Below are 22,303 nucleotides of genomic sequence, written 5' to 3'. Positions count from 1 at the left end.
CATTATGACCTCTATTTAAGAGGCACCAGTTTCAGTCTGCTTGGGAACAAATAAAATTCAATACTATTCTTCCGACTTTGTTAAAAAATAGAACATCAAGAGATTAATGGTTTGTAATTTGAAATCTTAGAAGGAACAAATGTTTGAAAGATGTGTATATATGTGTGTGTTCACATGTGTACATATGAATAGACGGTAAATTCTATTAAGCTGTTTCATAGCGTCATCCTGCCAGTTAAGCCTAGGTGAGTATAAAATAGAAAGACCCTCCATTGAATTTAGAATACCAAATTTTGTGCTTACTGAGCACGTCATCTTATCATTTCTCTCCCTTTTTTTATCCACTATTTTTTATAAAAATACATGACAAGGAGTAAAGATGAAGTAGGCCATATATCGTATGATTTCATTTAAAAGGAATGTCTAGAATAAGCAAATCCATAAAGGCAGAAAGTAGATTAGTGGTTGCCAGGGGATGAGGGGAGGGAGGAACTGGGAGTGATTGCACAGGCATGGTGTTTCTTTTTGGGGTGACAGAAATATTCTAGAATTATACAGTGATGTTGGTTTCACTACTTTGTGAATATCCTAAAAATCATTGAAGTGTATACTTTAAAATGGCAATTTTATGTCATGTGAATTATATATCAATAACAAATCGCAAAATACCCCACCCCATATTTAATGTTGAATATGTCCAATATTCTCTCTGCTATTCACACTTTCTTCCCTCAAAAACAAAAATAAAATAGATTTTCTGTTAAAACTAATACAGTACTACTACTTTACTAGAAACAAGATTATGTAGAAGAGAAAGGAAAACTCTCGATGACATTACTGAATGGTAATATTACAAAAAAATGAGTGGGGTCGGAATGAGGCCTAGGAAAGCAAAGTCAAAATTAAAACATGGTAAGGATCATGAATGAAATAATGGTAGGATTCTGTGAAAAGAGAATGGCAAGGGTCCAGGGAAGGAGCCAGGGCTAACAAATCAGGGTCTGGGAGACATTTCTGGTTCCCATGATCAGTGACCATTTGCTGGATGAACGAGTGAATGAATGATGCAGGACACATACTGTATAGTTGGTGGAACTGCTTTGTTTGGACACAGCTGCCTGGTACTTGGCCATTCGATCCTTTATGGAGGTTTCTGATAGGCGTGGGATCTCCAGATTTCGCCTAGTCTCGCTTTTCTCCGAGTTGAATGCAGGTGACAACTGACCTGGAAGCATGAAAACAATATGCTTTATTAGAAGATAAAATGTGATTTTAATGACTTTAAGGTTCTAAATTTAGGGCTATTGTACTGATGTAATCAACTTTTTCTATTAAGAGCCCAAAGAAGGTAACTGTTAGAAGTATAACTGTCACTCACTCTCCCAACATTAAAAGGAGACACTTTACCATAATCGAGTATTGCATGTTTAAATTTTTTGGCTTATTTTACATGTAAAAAAATTAGATCTCAATGTCATTTTATTTGCATTTCTTTGATTACTAAGAGGCTGATGATTTTCCTATGTTTATTAATTTTGTTTTTCCTTTTGTGAAGTGGCTTATAGGCTCCTTCAAAACATAGTAATTCCACTCTTAAGGTGCTTTGTTACTGCTAGTAATACAGGATAACCAATCTTGATAGAAGATACTGCCCATTCATGGGAATCCTCAAGCCCCAGATAACCATGGAGTCAAAACTATGGGTAATACTTCCTTGTAATTCCGCAAAGGTACCCTTGGCTTACCACAGGTTACCATTGACAGGGATAGATTAAAAATACAGAGAAGCTATGTGTAGAGAGCAATGAGATTTGGGAATGGCTTGTATCTAATAGATAGACTTTCTTTTAATTTCTGCTACTCTTCCTCCAAAAACATTGGCTTTGAGGCTAAAAGGTCCTGTTACTAATGAGTACTTCCTAGAGAACTTCACACACATGGAACTCTCTGCTTACCTGGACCTATTTCCAAATCATCCAGAGAATAGCTGTTTTCAGAGATCTTCCTTCCACCTGCACTTCGGCTCTGGGCCCGATGAATCTATTTGGAAAATCAAACTCAGGAATAAGTTTTGCATGGAAAATGAGAAATCTAGATGCAATATTCAAAAAGTACTGCAAATCTCCTTAATAAATAAAATCCAGAAGAGATTAGGTTTTACATTAGTTTTTATATTCCACAGAATGTGCTTTTAGTGTTATAAATATCAACCACTCATATTCACAGGTGCCCAGGGAAAAATAAGTTAATTCTATCTAGCTTATGCTCTCTGCTAATGATCGTTACTTAACCAGCTTAACCAGAAAGCCTTTTAATTTAACAGTGACTGAGGGGAATCCTTATGTCCTAGATGACAACATGTCTCTCCCAATTGCCAAGTCCTGATGACAGTTATCTGCTGTTTCCCTTCTCTGTCCCACTTTATCCTCCTTTTGCTGCCTGGAGAGACTATTGCATTACCTTTCTAATTGGTTCTTCTACCTTCCAATCAAGTCTCTGTGATGCTGCCAGTATTGCAAGTAACACAAGTAACTATCTCCAAATATAAATCCACGTAACTCTCTTGTTTAAAATTCTCTAAGGATTCCTAATCACTCCTTGAATTAAATCTAAAGGGTTTAGTGAAGACCAGTTTTAGATCTGGCCCCTACCGGCCCTCTCTGGTTATTCTCTTCCTCATCCTTTACCCTCCAGGAAAAGCAAACTGCTGTAAGGGCCACAATATTATAAATGAGTTCCCTCCACCTGGATTACCCTTTTATCCTCCTGTTGTCTAGCAAGTGCCTGTTCCTTTAAGACTCACTATACACTAAGCAACATTTTCTTTGTGAAGTCAGCCCTACTTCCCCTACATAAATCTAAGTTGTCCTTCCTCTGTTCCCAAGGTACCTGGTTACACTTCCGGTACTGTTGTGTGTCCTTCTATTGAACTGAAAGCTTACTGGGAGCAGAGACCACACTTTTTTTTTTTAAGTAGAAAAGTGAATGATATAGATTTTTTGAATAAAGTATTTTGTGATTCCTATAAATTACTACATTTTTATCTCTCATACCTATGGTAGATCTCTAATTAAAGTTACAAATTATAATTTTTTTTGGTCACCAAAAGGATTTATTTGGGATAAAGGTTTGTAACCCAGAGCATGCAGACATGGCAAGCCATGTGTACACTCTAACAAATTATAATTTTTAAGACTGGAAAAGTAACTAAATAGAAAGTCACTTAGTGTCACAGAATGTTCCCATGGTCCACAGAGAGCATGTCATGTTTATTCAGATTGTAATGAGAGCCTTCATCTACATCCTATCATTTAAATCTAAATTTATTTCCAAATAACTTGAAGTAGAAAAGATATCTGAAATCCAGCATAACAGGAGATAAGACTTAGTACCCTTTTGAAGTCAACATTAATAAATAGCTATTAAACCTATAAGTTCAATGGATTAATTAACTCAACATAAAGTTTAAGAAAGTGAACTATCACTTTTTTCAAATTCCCTTCGCCTTGGAGATAGAAAACATGCCACTTCAGAAGTCAGAGCCAAGGATTGGTTTGCTTGCGCCATACCAATAAGAATATAATTTCTTGCAAATTCGGTATACATTTAATATAATTTATCTCCAATCAGCTTTGCTATTTACATTATTATTGTAATAAAAATCAAGATGAGCTGTGCAACTCTAACCTTGCCACATCATACTCAGGTCAATTGCACCATCAATCACATCTATGACTCATATGAGGCAACACTCTTGCTCAGCCAGCAGCCCCAATCTGGAAATGAAGATTATCTGCCAAACTGAGAAGATAAATTTGGCAGGATACCCTCCCATCTTCATTTTTTTTTGGTTTTCAAAACATTTCTCATTTGCAGATAATTAAAGTAAAGGAAATTCCAAAGATTTATCTCAAATGCTTCTGTTCTGTAAGATCACTAAAAAAATTTAGAATTTTCAGGGCTCAAAAAGAGAAAGCTTGGAAATATACTTACTTTTTTTAACCAAATACTAGAGCAATGTTTTAAATATTTACATTCTGCCAAAGGTAAACTTAAAGTACAATTCAAGAATTTATGTTACATGTTGCAACCTGCTGAGAGTTCGGTTTTCTGTGTGTACTTGTAGTCAGCTGTGAAGTCTCGGTACTGTCTCCTGTGAAGTCCCTACTCTGGTGTTATTGGCAGCAAGACCATTTTGAACCAGAACAATATGCCCTGCCACGGCAGAAATTTTCTGTTTAAACCTTTGGGCTAAATAAGAGCTTTTTTTTTAAAAAAAAAAAAAAAAAAAAAGAAAGAAAAAAAAGAAAAGCTGGTTCATGTGGGTATGAATACTCAGAATTACCTTCTTTCAAGTACTAAAAAAGCAAATGTGCAAAGCTATTTGGTCTTAGAGAAAAATAGAAAGAGGAACATCTCTGGAAATCAAAGTTATACTGACACTGGTTCAGAGGAGGAATACAGCTCTGAGATGTGACAGATTTTAATGAGATCCCAGGTAAAGCACTAAGCACTTTTTAAATACTTTTTTCACCTCCAAACTACTCAAATATCCAGAATAACAGGTCTCAAATGCATTTACTATGAATTTTATGATCCTCATTTTACAAGTGGTAATCCGAGGTACAGGAAGAAGGAGGGATTTCCTCCAATGTTTCTCAAGGAAGTAGAGGAGCGCAGAAAGAAAAAAACAAGAATTCTGATTCTAAAATAAATACTCTTCTGTGTATTTCAGCCCTTTTTATTCAGATACCTGAGGGAGCTTTAATCATAATATGTTAAGAGAGAAAAGACAAGATACTTTAAGACTTTCTGGAATTTCCTAAGGCTTGGCCTCACCTCACCCCACCCCACAAGCTCTCTTTCCTGTCAGCTGACTATAGTTACTATTTAATGTGAATGCCCCTTAAACATTCTTTGCGAATTCATAAACAAACATACCGCCGTGTACCAATAATAGAATAAGACTTTGGGGCTTTCAGCCAGTAGTCCGTAGAATTTCTTTTTTCTGAAAAAGTTTTTTTTTTTTTTAAGAAAATAAGTTAGGTTCCAAATGTCAAGTAAAAAGCTGGGTTTGTCCTCTGTATCTCTATTTTCAGGAAAAATTGTCTATAAAAGTTGATTCTCAACACTTTAATTTTACCTCTCTCAGCCACTTCCCTTGGCCTTTCAACTTTGACCTTCCTTCAGACTCTCATTCTTCCAAAGTGAAGGGTGCAGGAAAGATGACGTTAGGGAAAAATGAGACTTTGCTGAACTATGCATGGGGATCACAGAGGGTAGATAAAATCTGGCCTTAATTTCTCAGAGTACTGCCAGATAAACATTTCCTTCTCCAGGGACACTCTTAGAAAATATAGAGCTCATTTAAGGTAAATGACACACATAGAAGGAGCACTTACCTCCAGGTGCTGGGGTTTCTCTATTTTTTTTTTCTGTATTTCTAAGCATTCTACAAAAACTATGTGTTACTCTTACAATTAGAAAAAAATATATAAGAAAGGAAAGGTAATACTTTATATTCATGATATTAATAGAGACAAAAATGATAAAACCAAATACTGATGAGGTACTGGGGAATTAGATATGTCCTTAGATTGTGCTAGTGGTGTTATAAAACAGTATAATCTGTGAGAACAAGCTGAAAATACGTAAGAAGAATGTTTAATAAATTATATCTTTTGACCATGATAACATCACTTCAGATGATAACATCACTTCAGATGATAACATCACTTCTCTAAATAACTAAAACCAAAATGCTTCTACCAAGATGTTTAGAGCTTTTATTTACTAGAAAAAAATCTAATTACCAGGGAATGATTAAATAGTATAGTCATAATACTATATTGCCATAAAGGATAACTGCACAAACTAGGAAGATATATAGAAAGGTCTATATAAAAAAGACCAAACAAAAGATAAAGCACATGAAACAGTAAACACAATGACTAAAATCTTGTAAAAGGTAGTTAGCAATAAGGATATCATTGTGCACAACTGATGAAGGTTACTCTTCAAGGTTAGCTTGGCTTTTTCTTCTCCTTTCTGGGGCGGGGATGGGTGGGTGGGTGTGTGTGTGTGTGTGTGTGGGTGTGTGTCAGAGTGAGATTGTTCAGAAGACTAATTTACATAAGAAAAACAAATCTTCTAAACCCATAAGTTTCTAATTCAAGAGTTTTAGTACAAATCTCTTGGCATTCCAATGTATTTTTTCTCTTCATTGCCCTGATGTTTTTATTCAGTTAAGAGACTACAAAATATGGGAATCGGGACTGTAGAGAGCTAAATTCTTTGAGAATATAGCTGTTGATGTGTTTCAAATTTTTCCTAGTTTCCTTAGATTTCAAAGATATGTACGGCCATGGCCAGTTGCTTTTATTCAATAACCAGTTATTATCATATTCATGATGCTAGTGTTATATGGTAGAAGGGGTACTACATAATTTCAGTCCTTGTTCTGATTTTAACTAGTCACATGACATTGGGTATGTCAGTTAACTCCTCTGCCCTCCGCTGTTTCCATCGGTAAAATAGGGATTTTAATATCCTAACTGCCTAAGAGCAGTGAGCTGAATTAAATAACTTCTTACAATTTCATAGCTCTAGGATTTATGTAAACAATTTTGATAGGGATTTCTCACTCATGGTAACTCATCAATTACTTAGAAAGCTAGAGGAAATGACTAATATATTCATCTGGATACACACCTATGTTGTCTAATCCAGAAGTAAGTCCAATAGCAAGAAGACAAAGCTGGTGATATTTGAGGGGTAAATTAGTAGAGTTTGGACCCTCCAAACTCTAATGTAGCCAATGTTGCTGCTTAGAGAATATTCCAGTCCCTTGACATCACTTTTCAACATGTTTTATTGTGATAAAACCAACTAGAAACCAGTCGGTAGTTCATTGGCATGAAAGTAATCAGAGTCTATGGCCATGCCACCCTGAACAAGCCTGATTCCGTCTGATCTCAGAAGCTAAGCAGAGTTGGGCCTGGTTAGTACTCAGACCTAGGAAGACCAAGTGCTTAGGTATAAAAAATAGATAAAAAAATAAAAAATAAGGGATTGTAAGCTGACAAGGTCCTTGCAATCTGTGAGGTCAACCAAGGATTGCCTCGCCTAAAAAATAAAAAAAAAAAAATTGAAAGCAGAAAAGAGATGACTGGTCTCCAGTTGGCAAATCAAGGGCAGCCATTTAGGGAAATAAGCAGGGAGAAGGATCAGAATTCCTTGACTGGCACCTTTACACCTGGATCTATTATTATTTTACCACTAAAGACTGGAAGAGTTATTCAGAGTTCCTAATTGAGGATAAATAAAACTTAATTTATACTGGTATGAGAACTTTATGAGAAATAATCCACTAAGAGAGAAGTCAGTCAAAATAACACTGAGAGCAGTCTTAGTTACATTTTGAAATCAAAGAAGCTATAAACTATAGACGAATATAATAAATTAGCAAAAAATTAATTTTAACTGGATAAATGAGAAAGACAGCATTGATAGAAAAAACAAAGATAATTCTTATGTTTATTTAACAAAATCAGCTCTCCATATTTAAAGCACTGGCAATGTATCCATTAGAGATATAATGCTATGTCAATTTAAGATTTATGATTCTCTGATAAGCAAATTAAAGATATACTCCCCTATGTTAGGATGACTATATTAGACCCCACAGTGATGTGATAGTTATTCAAATCCCTTTCTTGGCTAAGCTCATCTTAAAATTATGACTTAACAATGTGCGATTAGTACCAATTATGAATATCCTCAGAAGTAGATTATTTTTGGAATTTAATTACAAATAATTTACTTAAGACATTAAGGAAGCAGAAGAAAAATCTTATTAACATTAAGTAGACAAGGGAACACATGCAATTATTAACCATGAGAGGAGAAAATAAAATACTATGGATAATTTTGTAACAATGTAGAGATTCCTTATGGATACCTACCAATTCTTAGAGAAGGCAAATATAAATTCTTTGATGTATAGATTCGTTGGCTATGGATAAAATATCTGGTGAACAAAGATCAGACTTTAGTTTGGTTGCCTTATTTTCTCAAGGGCTTGCTCCACTACACCAACACATATATAGTGTTATGTGCCAGTGTTATACAAAGCTAAACAAAATAACAAGTGTCACTTCCAGGAACTTAAAAGAAGGAAAACCACAAAAATGTTGGACTGTTTGAAGAAGGATGGTTTTACTCTCATATTAACAAGTGCAGTTTTTGTTGGCGTTTTGATGCTAGCCATTCATATAATGATCTTGATGATGAGAACAGAAATTCTATGGAAAATTCATGGGCTTAGAAGTCTAAGGGGAAAGAAGTAGTAAAGAAGTAAAAAGGGGGATGGGTAAGGGAAACTTCCATTTTTATTTTAGATACTTCTATTTTAGCTGAATGCACTGTTTTACCTTTGTAATATAAAATGAGTTAACAATTAAAATCAGACTAACTGTAAGCATTAAAATATACCATGAATAATGGGGGGGGGAAAGGAGAAAAATATTTTTTTCAAAATAGTTTTAATTCTATTCACTATGGACAAACTTATCATTCATTGTCTTATCATTACTATCTCCTATCCTTGGTTAGTCCCCAAAGCGTGAGCGAATGAATGTATTTATGTATTTTAGAAAATAGGAATTTTTGGCAAGGAAGTATTCTTTTTTCTTCTCTTTCTTCCTTTCTCTAATGCCTCGCCTAGAAGACAGACACACTGCATAGAAGCAGCAGCAGTCAGCACCTGTGTAAAAGAATCAAGGGATAGCCATATTCCAGCTTTATTTTCTTGTACTACACCTAATTGATTCAATCTTGACCCAATCAAAAGACAATAATTTAAATAGGTTATGAAGGTAGAGATATACCATCCAAATATTTGACTTTATTCTCCTATCCGATGATTTGTGTGAACCAAATATGTTAGGAAATAGAGAAAACGGAGACTTAAGGAGCTTGTCACATGCTCCTTACACTGCTTAGTCATTCCTGAGCATGGAAGAAGAGGTACTTAATTTTTTTTTCTCTTGTAAGCTTCCATTTTAGATTCTTCTTTGGAGTAAAAACAGGCTCTTCAGCTATTTACAAGGTAATTTCTGAGTTGTACAAACTCCATTTTCCTTCACTGTACTCCCCCATTCAATCTTGGCTGCCATAGTCAGACAGAAAGAAAGCGCGAGGACCCTTTTTTCTTGCATCTGCACTGGAACCTTAGCAGCAGACAGTAACTGCTCCAGGTCTGTCAAATAGATGCGCTGAGGTACTTAATTTTTGAATAACCTCATCCTGGCTTCTAAAGATTATGAATTCAAATGTCAATATAACAATAACTCAACATTGGTTATAACTAGTTGATCAGCTATCTCTTTCATAAAAGGATGCCCAGAATAGTTACTTAAGCTACCTAAAACCCAGATCAACATATACATGAAATTAGGGATGCTAAATTAGTATGTCACTGGAGGGTTTCTTTTTCCTAGCAATTACAGGTGACATTAATCCATCTGTCACTCACTGGAATTAGAACCATCATATTTAACTAAACAGTATGACCTAATAACCTATTCACCATAGGTAGAGAATAAATGAGGATTAACTTTAATGGATTCTTATTATTTATAAGTTGAGTTCTAAGCTTCTTTTCCTCCTTTTATTAAATAAATGCTAGGAGTCAATTCATTGTGCTGATCACTGGGGGGAAGAAAACATCATCACTTTGAAAGAAATCATGGACTGGGAAGTGTACAAATTTATACATGACTATTAAAGGAAGCATGATACGAATCCCCAAAGAGAAGAAAATTCTATAGGAGAGTGAGGAGGGTAAACTCATCTGGGAAAAACTGAAGTAAGACCTCATAGTCTTGGTAGACCTCGAGGAGTAAGATTTTAAAAGGTAGCAAGCAATTGGTGATTAGGCATGAATAATTTAAAAAATGAGGAAGCAATCCAGGGTTTGAGTATAAGATGGGTTATGAGACTGGAAAGGTAGGTTGAGTTCAGATTGTAGAAGACCTGAATATTAAATATGGGTTAATTTTGAGGTATCAAGTTTCTGATCAAGAGAGTAACATAATTTACAATTATATTTAGAAAAATAAATAGCAACAGTGTGGAAGATGCATGGGAAGAAATGAGAGGCGAGTGGGGGAGGTTGTAATACTATGGGATGAGACAGAATGGCCCATACTTGAGAGACACGTAGAAGGCAGACTTACTTAGATGGCTTAGTAAGTAATTGACTAGGAAGAAAAGACAAGCAGAAGACCTGATGCCAAGCTTTACAGATTAGGAGATCTGGTTAACGGTGATGCATTAAAGGACAACAAGGGTAAAGGAGGTTTTGGTTGGAAAGAGAATGAATTCAGTCTTCTTGAATTTGAGTGCCTCAGGGGTATTCACAGAGAGATGTGTGATATGGCAGGTGACCAGAAATATAAGATTGAAGTTTGAGTTAAGAGTTCAGGACTATAATCTAGTCTGGGGATTCATCTCTCGGAATCATGGAAAGAGATGAGATTACATAAGGAGAGAGAAAAAAACAGGAGGGCAGAGAAAAGATCAGGAAGAGTAGTGGACAGGAACAGAAACCATCTCAGACAAAAAGGAGCAAGAGAGACTAAAAAAATGAAACTCAGGACAGTTAAATTTGTCTCCTGTAAATAACTGATATAAAGATTTAGGAGGATGAGACATTAGACCACGTATTTCTATTATCTATGTGCTACTTGACCCTGCTTAGTTAATTAGTTGAGATTCAGTCTAAGTCCTCTAAAAATCAATATGGAACCAAAGATTCACAGTGTGTACCAAATATATTCACTTGTCTCACTGAAATACTAATTTGTTAGCCTTGAAGTGTACATTTTTACTTGTATACTCTTGATCCTAAAAGGATTTCTAGTGTCCCTACTATATTTCTCCGAGCTTCTTTCCAAAGATCCAGTTATATAACTTCCCGATTAAAGCCTTACCCATGTTAAAGCTGAAATTATGTTAAAAATAACCATAACCGAATTTCAAGCTGATTCCTTAACTTAAAGTAAATAAAATTTTTAAATTTTGTTGAAATATCAGACCAAACTTTATAATCTATACTGTTTCCACAATGGATAATGATATTTAGAAACAGCTATAAAACCAAAGGCAGCTGTGTTTTATACTTCCGAAGTAGCCCATTAAGTGACAAATGACTATTTATTCAAGAAGTTTAAAAAAGCACCTAAAAAAGCCAAATCTTAGGACAACCCCACCCTCAACCTCCTAGACAATTAGCAATCAGGCTGCCTAATGCCTGTGAAACTGGGTTGGGGGACTCACAATTCTTTATATAAGGAGTTTTTTCTTCACTCTGACCAGTCACAAAGAGACAGGCTTGTTCTGACTCATCTTTCACTAGGCATTTATAAGAAAAAAGTCTCTCACTAGATCCTTACATATAATCAGCATTTTTGTTTGCTGCAGTCCCAGTCATTTCCTACCTTAGGCCAGTTTCGACATGCACCAGCCTTTTGCACTGAATCTACATTGTGTGTGCTGACATGACATCAGCTGTCCTGCCCCTAACAGGGTCTGAGACGGGAAGTCTTACAATGGTGCTTTGAGTCACAACAAAGCCCCTTCCTCTCTATTTAGGATTTCTGACATTTTTTCCTTCCATTTAAAATTCTTCCCATTTAAATTAAATTTTTTTTTTTTTTTGAATTAAGACCATAAAGAAGAAAGATGGAGTTGGCAGGCCTAGAGGACTAAATATTAGGAGGGATGAGAGTTTGTCATAAAACTGCTTTGCGGTTATATCTCTTGCCATTTGGTTTCAGTGTTAAAATAGAGCTAAAACTCATGCACAGAAGAGAGTTCTAAGTTTGCAAACCGTTAAAAATGTTTTCTACATTCTCAAACAGCTGATCCCTAAATACTCAAGAACTTTTCTGCGCAGGAAAGCTCCAAGAACTAAATTATGGGAAAAGACTGAGTCACCCCAAAGATAACTGAGGATTAGGATGAGTTATCTAATTTTTCTCGCAGAAAGAATGCTTCATACCATTACTTTTACAAATGTAGGGATTTTAGGCCAAATATTTAGCTTTAAAAAATTCAGTTTTCCCATCTAGATGGAATCTAGAATAAATGATGGCTTTGCTATCCATCAAATCTGTTTATTTCATTATAATGACTGTTGTAGCAAACCATCCTCATGTACAAAGCCAGATATGCAGGAAAGTATGAGAAAACTGGAAAAATTTACCAGTTCTGCGGCCCCTGGATTGTGTTATAAGTCACCAGCATATGTAACTCATTTTCTAGTTAAGTAATTCCCTCTGGGGACCTGGTCTGCAATCCACACGATGGATCAAATTTCATTAGCAGTTGTAGGAAAATGCAACCCTGTGCATTTGCAAGTCAAAAATCCTGTAGGCTAAAGCTAGTCTGGCTATCTTCATTGATTTTTCCTGGGAGAGGATTTTCGCTGATAGAAAACATTTGCTGGAAGGCACAGATGAGGAAGTTGAGAAGAATAGAAGGGATTCAGCTAGCAAAGAGACAACTAAGCCTCAGTCTTAATGTTAAACTCTGGCCTTAACACTCAGCCTGCAGCTGTGTCCAAGAGGAGACCGATTCAGTAGTAATTCTACCCCCCCCACCCCAGCAACAAATGACAAAAGACACAGGAAGACAAATTAAAAGGGCAAGCGTACAAAAATACATAATTTAATAGGCATCAAACTCTCTTCATTTCTAGATATCAACCTGAAGCCCAGTGTGCTCTTCATTTCACATGAAATTGGGTTGAAGACTCACAAATCTTAGCAGCTATGAAAACTTTTCGAAATTTTTAATTAACTCGTTTAACTTAAATCAAAAGACACACTGACCACATGTTCACCAGTACTCAAACTGTTAGAAAACTGCTTTGTTTATTTACTTGAATTGGCTTTCTCAAGTTTAAACCTTCCCAATCCTTACCTTGGTTTGAGTCGGTTCGCCTTTCTCAAACATCATCTTAAGCCTGTTCAGCGGAACATTGTATTTCTCTATTTTGTTTGCAGCTTCTGTGTTTTCACTGATTTCAGGTTTTCCTACTTCATGCCTGGATTCTCCTAGACAATTTTCCATGTTTTTACTTCCTGTTGAGTGGTCTTTAAGATGCTCACTGTCCTCGATGCAGGGATACGGATACTGAATAAGGGCTTCAGGAGGTGATCCAAGTCTAGGTCTGGGGTGGACTCGTTCCTCTCGGTTAGCTGCGGTCCCAGAGGCAGAGTTGCTTACCACTTCAGAGGGAGGATGGTCGCCTCTGTGCCTGACCTCAGTGCTGCTGTTTTGCAGGGAGTCTGAGAGAGACTCGGCTCCTAGCACCGGGTTCTCCCACTTCTTCTTTAACACAGTCAGGATCCCCCTTCTAAAGTGCTGGGGGAGATTTTCAGTGTTCTAGAAGAACAAGAAGTGAGCGCCAGTTATAACTTGCTTGCTGAAACATTCAAACATGTTGTTCTTTGTAAAATGAAAGTTAAACTCCAAGCTGCTCTAGGTCCACTGGCGTTTCAGACAGCTGTGAACAGTTACAGCCCTGCCACATGGAGAAAGCATCCACCCCGGGAGAGGGGAAGAGAGAAAAAGTCAGGAGCTGAAGCAGGAAGTGATAAAACAGGATAGCCTTATAAGGACAAAATGAGAAGAAAAGAGAGCCCAGATTTAATGATAGTTACATTGGAGACAAGAGATTTTTATCCAAAGATTAATTGGGAAAATGAAAAAGAAAAAGCAAAATACCAGGTACTTTAAACACTGTAAACATGTATTAATAAAAGTTCATCATTACATGCCACAAAATGACATGGAATATTCTGCTGGTTTTTTTTTTCTTTAAAATAAGACAAAGACATAGCATAGCTAAAACTATACAATACTAACTGTGGATAGTAGCAACGATTTGTAGAAATTTAAAGAAGTCATCTGACTTTTACATGTACTTGCATAAATTATACTTCCTCATGTCTGACATAATTTAATACATAAACAGTCAAATTTCATTTTTACATAAGAATCTAATTCTCTTTTTCCATACTCTTCTCTACATATACAAATTCTCAGTTATCACAATATTCACTATATTTACAGGTCCATGTATAAATTCTCAGTTATCAGAAAATTCACTATTTTACAGATCTTTTGAAAAATATCCAGGCTTCATATGAAAACACTACCACCCAATCTCTTGATTAAAGGGCACACATTTCCAAATCTAAGATAGTTCACTTTCCCCAGGGTCAAAATGGAATTAATTTCTACGTATAAGACAGGTAGGAAACAACTTGGAAACTGTTAATGTTGTTCCACAATAATAGAGGAAGCATGCTTGTTTAAATAAAAATCAATGTCCCATACTTTGAAAGTACTCCTAATTAGAGGAGTATCACCTTCCCAACAAACCACAAACTCCAATACTACCTTCTTGCCTTCCATTCCTGTAGTCTGTGACTCACTGGTCTTTCAACTAAGAAAGACAAACCACGTAGGACTGAAAGACTTCAGGGAATTAAACAGGATTAGCAGCTATATTGGGAATTAAGACTCTCACCCTATTACTCTTCTGAATAGACTCTTAGAGCCACTACATCAAGTAGCTGCAAGGCTTGAAAAAAAAAGTTACAGGAGAACGACTGCTTAATTTTTGTTTAAATATTAGCTGACAAGATTCACTGGGAGAAGCATGAATGGATCAGGGATATGAAAATGGATCAGCATGAAAAGTTTTCCTGTTGGAAAAAAGGGAATTAAAAAATAGCTCCGGAAGCTGGTGCTACCTTAACTGCCAGCGGCACTCTTGGCTCTGTGCTACCTCCTGCCACACAATGGATGAGTCATCTGGGTCTCAACTTTACCTGCTCTGCCCTTGCTCTGCCCAAACAGGAGCTCTGAGAATCAAAGTGGCATTTTGCCTTGGTAACTGGATACTACTTTTCTCAGAGACGAATCATGTGATCAAAGTATATTTATTAACATGAAAAGACATTTAGAAGATATTTTTGAGTGGAAAAAATCAAATTACAAAACAGCATGATCCCATTTTATAATACACATGTATATTTACTAATATAAGCATAGAAAAATATTCCAGAAGAAAAGACATCAGGCTATTAAGGGGTTACTTTTGACTCATGGATTATAGGCATCTGTATTTTCTTGTTACAATATGTATTCGTTGTGTAATAAAAATGAATACAAAAATAAAATTATATATCATCTTCATATCACAAAAAAAGCTTCCACAGAATACTAAATGCTTTTGATGTTACTGTAAGCAGCTTGAAAATTGTCATTTCTACTTGTGTTGGCCAGGAAGACAGGAATGTGTGATAGAATATCAGCAGTGTTCCAAACAAGGGCCTGGGTGGAGCACATCCCTTAGGGGGCATTTTAACAAGGAGTAAATGTGCTCTTTTCTTATAAGAACCACGTTAGGATACAAATTCAGAAGAGCTGGAAAGGAACAAAAAGGGGAAGGGCAGGGCTGTGAGGTCTGACAGCATTAAAGACCCCATACCCTTAAATCACTTCTGGTAGCACTACCTAAATTAAGCTATGCCAGTTGTTCAGGTCTTTAGGACCTGAGGCAAGAAAATATGGGGAAGAAGCAGTGGCTACAAAGCAAGAAGGTACAGAACAAAAGCAATAGCTAAAAGCAGTTTGGGCAGCACAGTGAAGGGAGAATTGGATTGAGATAGCCTGGGTCACTTATAGTCTCTTTATCTATATTTTTTTATAATGAACATGTATTTCTTGCACAATCCAGCTCCACCCAGCCAAGTGACCTTGGGCAAGTTTCTTTATTTCTGGAAACTCCCATACAGTACTATTGTGGAGAATAAATAAATGAGACTATATTAAAGCACGATTATAATTAAATGGGTGCTTCTCCCTACTCCTCCAGCCACAGATCATAATGGTGATCCTCTACAGTTTTCAGTCATCTCCGAAAAACTTGGGTTACAGTCTCTTACTGTTTTTCACACTCTCTTATATAGTCTCTACGGTTCTACAGTAGAAGCGCAGGGCACAAAAGTGAGGTGAAATTTTAGTTAATGTCGTTTATATCAGGGTTTTAACGTCTTCCCAAGTGTTTTCCTAGAATAAAGCAGTGGAAAGTCAAGGAGGCTGCAAGTTTTCAAGGGCCCCATTGGTTGCTGCACTACCACAGCCTCCTTTCGCAAAATGACATCCAGCACACTGTTCACTCTCTTCCACAAGGCTGAGAATCTTGGCAGATTTGCCCCTGGACCATAAGTGGCTGCTTGAATCCAGATGCAACATAGTGTTTTTTCTGCAGGAGCATTTGACCTGGAATTGGGATGAGTCCCAGCTCTGTCATTCTGAAATGTATGACCCTAGATAAGTCCTTTCATTTATTTGGGTCTCTGTTATCCCACCTGTAAAATGAAGAGGCTGGTTCAAATGAGCTTTAGTGTTGAAATCTTGGCAGGGGAATCTTCATTTTAAAAGCAGGAGGATATTTGGTAAGATGCAGCACTGGGTTTAGAAACATAGACTACCTGGATGTACAGCCTCCAAGGATGGGAAGAAAGTCCTAGGCTGAGAGCTTCCCAGGAAAGTAGCCAATCATTATGGAGAGGAGTGCCCAAACAGCACAGATTTCACGAAGTGGCCTATTCAATGCTTGAAGGGAACCTGAAAATATAACTGATGATGGTATTAATGGTCTGCGTTTCTGCGTCTTATGTTTAAGGGGAATAGGAAGAGAAAGGAGGATTTCTGGGAATCCAGGCTATCATGTAACCTGATCCAACTATTTGCTAAAGGAACAAACTTACCCACTTGCTCCTGAATGTTTATACTAATTTGCTTTCCATGGTAGAATGTAAATATTCTTTCTCCTGGTCAGTCACGTCTATAAATTCATGTGGACATTTCTCCCTGTTCATCGGGAGACAATTTAGACTTCTAACAAGTTTAGTGGATCTTAAAAGCAACCCTCTGTGATTACTGGAAAAACTGGTGAGATTTGAATAAAGTCTATAGTTTAGTTAATAGTGTTGCACCCATGTTATATAAGTTGTCAACATTAGGGGAAGCTAGGTAGATGGAGGCATAATGAGAATTCTCTATCTTAGTAACTCTACTATATATCCAAAATTATTTTTTAAAAAAAGCTTATTTAAAAAAATGGTAACTCTCTCTCAACTTTATGTCTTCCTCTAGCTATTGCTGTCTCTTGCATTACATAGGTAAGTGTCTTGAAAGTAGTCTGTAATTGCTATTTCCACTTGATCACTTTCCACTGACTCTTATTCTACCACCAAAGTATTTCTGAAGTAGCTCCAATCAAGATTACAAATTACCTCTTTAAATTTTCATTTCATTATCTCATTTTCAATTTATTACTTTTCTCAATTACGAAAGTAATTTAAAAACTTACTGGGAGAAAAAAGTTATAATCAATATAGGAATGTATACATGCCTTAAATATATGCTATAATTTCCCATATTTGACACCATTGCTCCTCCCAACAAGATATCTACTGCCAACAGTTTGGTGTGTTTGCTTTCAATTTCTCCCCTATTTCCCCTGCCCCAAAATACACTATATTTTTTTCTATAAAATCATACTATAGTACTGTTCTGTACCTTGCTTTAATCATTTAATGTGCTTTTGATATCTTTCCATATCAATACATAAAATCTTAACTATATAGTATAATACTATATATAATATTATATTGGATGCATGTACCATAATTTACCATTCCCCCACTGATGAATATCTGCATTATTTCAAAATTTTCAATATTACACAAAATCCTGCAAAACATACCCTTTTAAGTTTATTTTATTTCACTTGTAAGTTTTTCTCAACGATAATTCCTAGAAGTAGAAATGCTGGGTCAATGGGTATAAAATATATTTAATATCTTAATAGATATTGCCTCGTTGACCTCTCACTAAGTGTTAAGAGTTCATATTTTCTCACATACTAAATATTATCCATTAAAAAAATCTGCCAACTGTTTAGATTACAATTTATATCTCATGATTACTTTAATTTATATTTCTTTGATTATTAGCAAGGCCAAGCATTTTTTCATGTTCATTGTTCCTTCTTTAATTACCTGTCCACATTGTTTTACCTCAACTGCCAAATGCAATGGACGCTTCTGCTTTATTTCATTTGATCTCTCTATAGCATTTGACATTACTTATCACTCCCCACTTTTAAAAATTCCTTCCTTCCGCCACAGCCCATACTCTGGTGCGCCAAGCCCCCCAGGTGTGCCAGGCCCTGGGTGTGCACCGTGAGCATATGGGAGGAGACGCCCTGCCTTCAGAGATCCAGTTCTTAAGGGGAGATGGCAACATCCGTAGGTTAGGGGTGGAAGTGGGTGGGGGGGAATTAAAAAAAAATTCCTTCCTTCCATAGTTTATATGACACCCCCTTTTCCTAGATTTCTTCCCATTTCTCTGGCCAGTCCTCCATTTTGTTTACAGGTTTCTCTTCCTCTGTCCCTCCCTTCTATATTGGGGTCCATCGAGACTCTGTCTAAAGTCCTCTTCTTTGCTCACTGTTCATATTCTCTGTAGATGATCTGATTTTACGCCCTACCTGTCTGTTGATGACTCATAACCATAACCCTAGCCAGATATCGCTTCTTACTTATCAATTTTACCTTGAAATTCTATAGGCATCTTAAAATTCATCCTTGTGTAAGGCTGAAGTCTCCCTTTTCCCTTCATTCCTCACTTTTAATCTGTTTCTTTTCCTGAATTCTCCATCTTGGTGAATGTGACAATTATCTTTTCAACTGTCAAATGTTCCTGTTCTCTTATGCCTCCATATTGTGCATGTGCTGCTTCTTCTGCCACTCCTTTATCCACTCCCCAACCCCCCTTTTGAGCTAATTCCTATTTGTCCTTTGGGCTCAGTCAGGCACCACGTCTTCTGGGAAGCCTTCCTTGACATGGCATTGCCCAGGTTACGAGTCCCTCCTAAATTCTCCCCCAGCACCTTGAGTATTTCTTTAATATGGTACTTATCACACTGAGATTATAAATTGTATTTTCCAAACTCTGGACAGTCCTTTAGGAGGGACTACACCTTATTTCTCTGTGTCTTCGGCACCTGGCACTGAAGAGGGACTACACCTTATTTCTCTGTGTCTTCGGCACCTGGCACTGAAGAGATGTTCCATAAATGTTTGTCTATACTTGGGATGTCAACTTTTGTCATGCCACTGTCTTGAACCTAGTCCAGTCAGGCCTTTATCCCATCACTTCCAAACAGCACAAGATGACCAGTGACCTTCATGTTGTCAAATCTAATGGTCAATTCTCAGCTTATCTGTGTGTTTGACTCTGTTGATAACTCTTTTTTCAGAAACACTTTATTCACTTGACTTCTGGCATTCTCTTATTTCACCAGTTGCTCTCTCTTAGTCTCCTTTGCTGGTTCCTCCTTATCTCTCTAACCTTTCATTACCAAGGTGCCCTTGAGCTCCGTCCTCAGACCTTTTCTCTAGCTCCACTCACTCCCTAGGTAAGCTCACACATCTCATGCCTTTATTTATTTATATATTTTTTAATTATTTATTATTATTTATGCCTAGAGCACCTGGTTTTCCTAGGTGGTCTCCTATCTAAGTACTAACCAGGCCCGACCATGCTTAGCTTCCGAGATCAGACATCGGGCTTGTTCAGGGTGGAATGGCTGTAGACCATGGACTGTGGTTCCACTGGGGCGCAAACCCAGGACCTTCTGCATGTAAAGCAGATGTGCTAACCGCTACACTATGTAACCACGTCCCATCTGATGTCCTTAAATACACTTTGATATATATCTCATCTTCAGCCTGGATCTCTTCCAATTCTAGATTTTTATATTCAATATATCTAAAACTGAGCTTCTAATAGTTCCCCTTCTCTAAATCTGCTTTTACTGCAGTCTTCTCCATCTCGATTAATGGCGTTTTCCCAGGTGTTTGGTCCAAAAACACAGTTGCCATTTTTGATTCTTTTCTTTCTCTTTACCTTCAGTATGAATCCTGACCACTTCTCGTCACTTATGTGGCTACTACCCCAGTCCAATCCATTATCACCTCTTGGTTAAATCACTGCAATTGTCTTGTAATTGGTCTCCATGCGTCTGTCACTGTAGCTCTAGTCTTTTTCCTCTTTTTAAGATTTAAGTAGGATCATATCACCCCTTTGTACACAAAACCTCCAAAGGTCCTCCATTCAATCGTGGTTAAAATCCAGGTCCTCACAATGACCCTATATGATCTTGCTCCTATTCCTCAAACACACTAAGAATGTTTCTGCCTCAGGGTATTTGGATGTACTCTTATCTTCCGCCTGAATCATTCTTCTCCCTGGCTCATATCCTCAGATCTCTGCTCAAATGTCTTCTTATCAGAGGCTTTCCTTGACTACCCTACACTCCATCTCTCTTACCTGCTTCATGTGTTTCATAGTTCTAATCACCACTTGAACAATATCGTTATTGTCTGTCTCTCCCACTACAATGTAAACTCCACGATGGCAGAGATGTAGTCTATATTAGTGCCTAAAACGGTGCTTGGCACATAGTAGGTGCTCTGTGAATACTTGTTAAATCAAGGAGTGAAAGAAAAGAAGAAAGGAGGAAAGGGAGAAGGTGGAAAAATAACAGGCAAGAGAGTGAGAGAGGAGGAAGAAACCAGCAGTTGAGTGAAATGATGGTCGCTTTTTCTTACAATGTACTCGAGGGAATCCATTTTTGAATTACAGAAAAATTAAACTAAGGACTCAGTCAGCATTACTCCTTTAGAAAGAACAAACTGACAGGGGCATGTCATGTATTAATTTAAATAGGTTAAGTATTGAAAAATGCCAAGAGGATGTTTTTATAATGCTAGCCAAACTAAAGAATTCTTGCCCAAATGCATAAGTTTTTTTCCTCATAAGATTAAATCAAGTAAGATTTCAAAAGAAATACACAATCCAGTCCAACTGGAAGTTAGCTGGCAGGGAGAGTAGAGAATGGGTACAAGCAGAGAGCTTGTTCTGAGGTTATAGCCTTCGATGGATCCTGCAGCTAAGAAATATGCTAAGTTTCTAAGTAGACTGGATCAAGAAGTTTGTTTTAAACAAAGAACACAGAGGATGACAACAGCTGCACAGCTGCTACCATTTAAATGCAGAAATACAAAAATACTGGTTGTTTAATTTGGAACAAAGGATGGCAGCCTAGGAAGCCTTGCATCCTAATTTGAGCAGAAGTAGTAAGCCATTTTACAAACCTTAGGCAAAGTACATGACCTCTGTCCTTCACTCAACTCAGGGAATAAAAAGTGGTTCAAAAGGAGAACCTTAGTGAAAAAATAAGATTCCAAGTAATAAGATTCTAAGCCAAGTGGCTAACAAATCAGACCCGTTGGCACAAATGTCCGACTCAGCTGACATGGAGCCAAAGCCCCACAGAAACTGCAGGTGGCTGGGCCACACAGGCTCTCCTTCTGAAGTTCCACATGCCCCCAGGCTTCTGAATACTTACATTTCTCCTTTTCTCTGTGTTTGCTTCTTCAGCTGCTTTCTGGTACCTTCAGAGAAGGGGAGGGGAGAGAATATCCTCAAGTTAAACTTATGTTTTTACTCTTTCAATCTTTAAGAAAACCACTTCTGCATACCTATTTCTGCAAGCAATTGCCTTCAATCAACTCTATCAGAAGCAGCAGAGAATCAGAGCTGCCCTAACTTTCTGTGCTGTTCCAGTCATCTGCTCTGATACAACAGAAAGGTCCAAGTTGATGAGGTCAAATGCTCGGAAACAACTGGGTAAAAGTAGAAAGTCTGGGGTGTAAGTCCCAGTTTCATCACTTATTAACTATGATGTCTAGCAAGTCACTTAACCTCTCTAAGCCTCAGATTCCTTATCTAAAAAGTGGCTTTATATATCTAGTTTCAGGATTGGTGGGAAGACTGAATGACATCATATGTACAAAAATTTTTTGGGATTAGTCAAAGGATATAGCATTGCATTAATCCTAGATGCACATTTTCCCCACACTAAAGCCTGTGAAATATTTAACTCTTGTCAAGCAAATGATCAAGAGGTAGTCATTCTGCCTGTACACGTGTGAATTTAGTTGAAGTCGTTGGTATTATCACTTCAGCTCAGTTAAATGTATTTGATATTACTACATGCTTTAAATACCAATTAAAATGTCTTTAAAGAGATTACAGTATGGTTTGGCATTTAAAGAAAATTTATTTTACTTTTTTATGTGTGTGT

General features: G+C 36.9%; 1 protein-coding gene and 2 pseudogenes across 1 annotated transcript in view; all 3 read right to left on the bottom strand.

Moving 5' to 3' along the window:
- Positions 1 to 22,303, bottom strand: part of LIMA1 (LIM domain and actin binding 1) — a 74,030-nt gene that overhangs the window by 17,424 nt on the left and 34,303 nt on the right. Inside the window, exons 3-6 of the mRNA XM_006916785.3 lie at positions 21,566 to 21,611; positions 12,988 to 13,452; positions 1,956 to 2,040; positions 1,080 to 1,225 (exon numbers count right to left, since the gene is read on the bottom strand). Coding sequence (XP_006916847.1) covers positions 1,080 to 1,225; positions 1,956 to 2,040; positions 12,988 to 13,452; positions 21,566 to 21,611 — 742 coding nt within the window. The remainder of the gene's footprint in view (positions 1 to 1,079; positions 1,226 to 1,955; positions 2,041 to 12,987; positions 13,453 to 21,565; positions 21,612 to 22,303) is intronic.
- Positions 9,144 to 9,276, bottom strand: LOC112483857 (annotated as a pseudogene).
- On the bottom strand, positions 19,634 to 19,749 carry LOC112483848 (annotated as a pseudogene).

This window comes from Pteropus alecto, unplaced genomic scaffold (assembly GCF_000325575.1).
Source record: "Pteropus alecto unplaced genomic scaffold, ASM32557v1 scaffold196, whole genome shotgun sequence".
Taxonomy (NCBI): Eukaryota; Metazoa; Chordata; class Mammalia; order Chiroptera; family Pteropodidae; genus Pteropus; species Pteropus alecto.
This window is presented reverse-complemented; position numbering and strand designations above follow the sequence as displayed.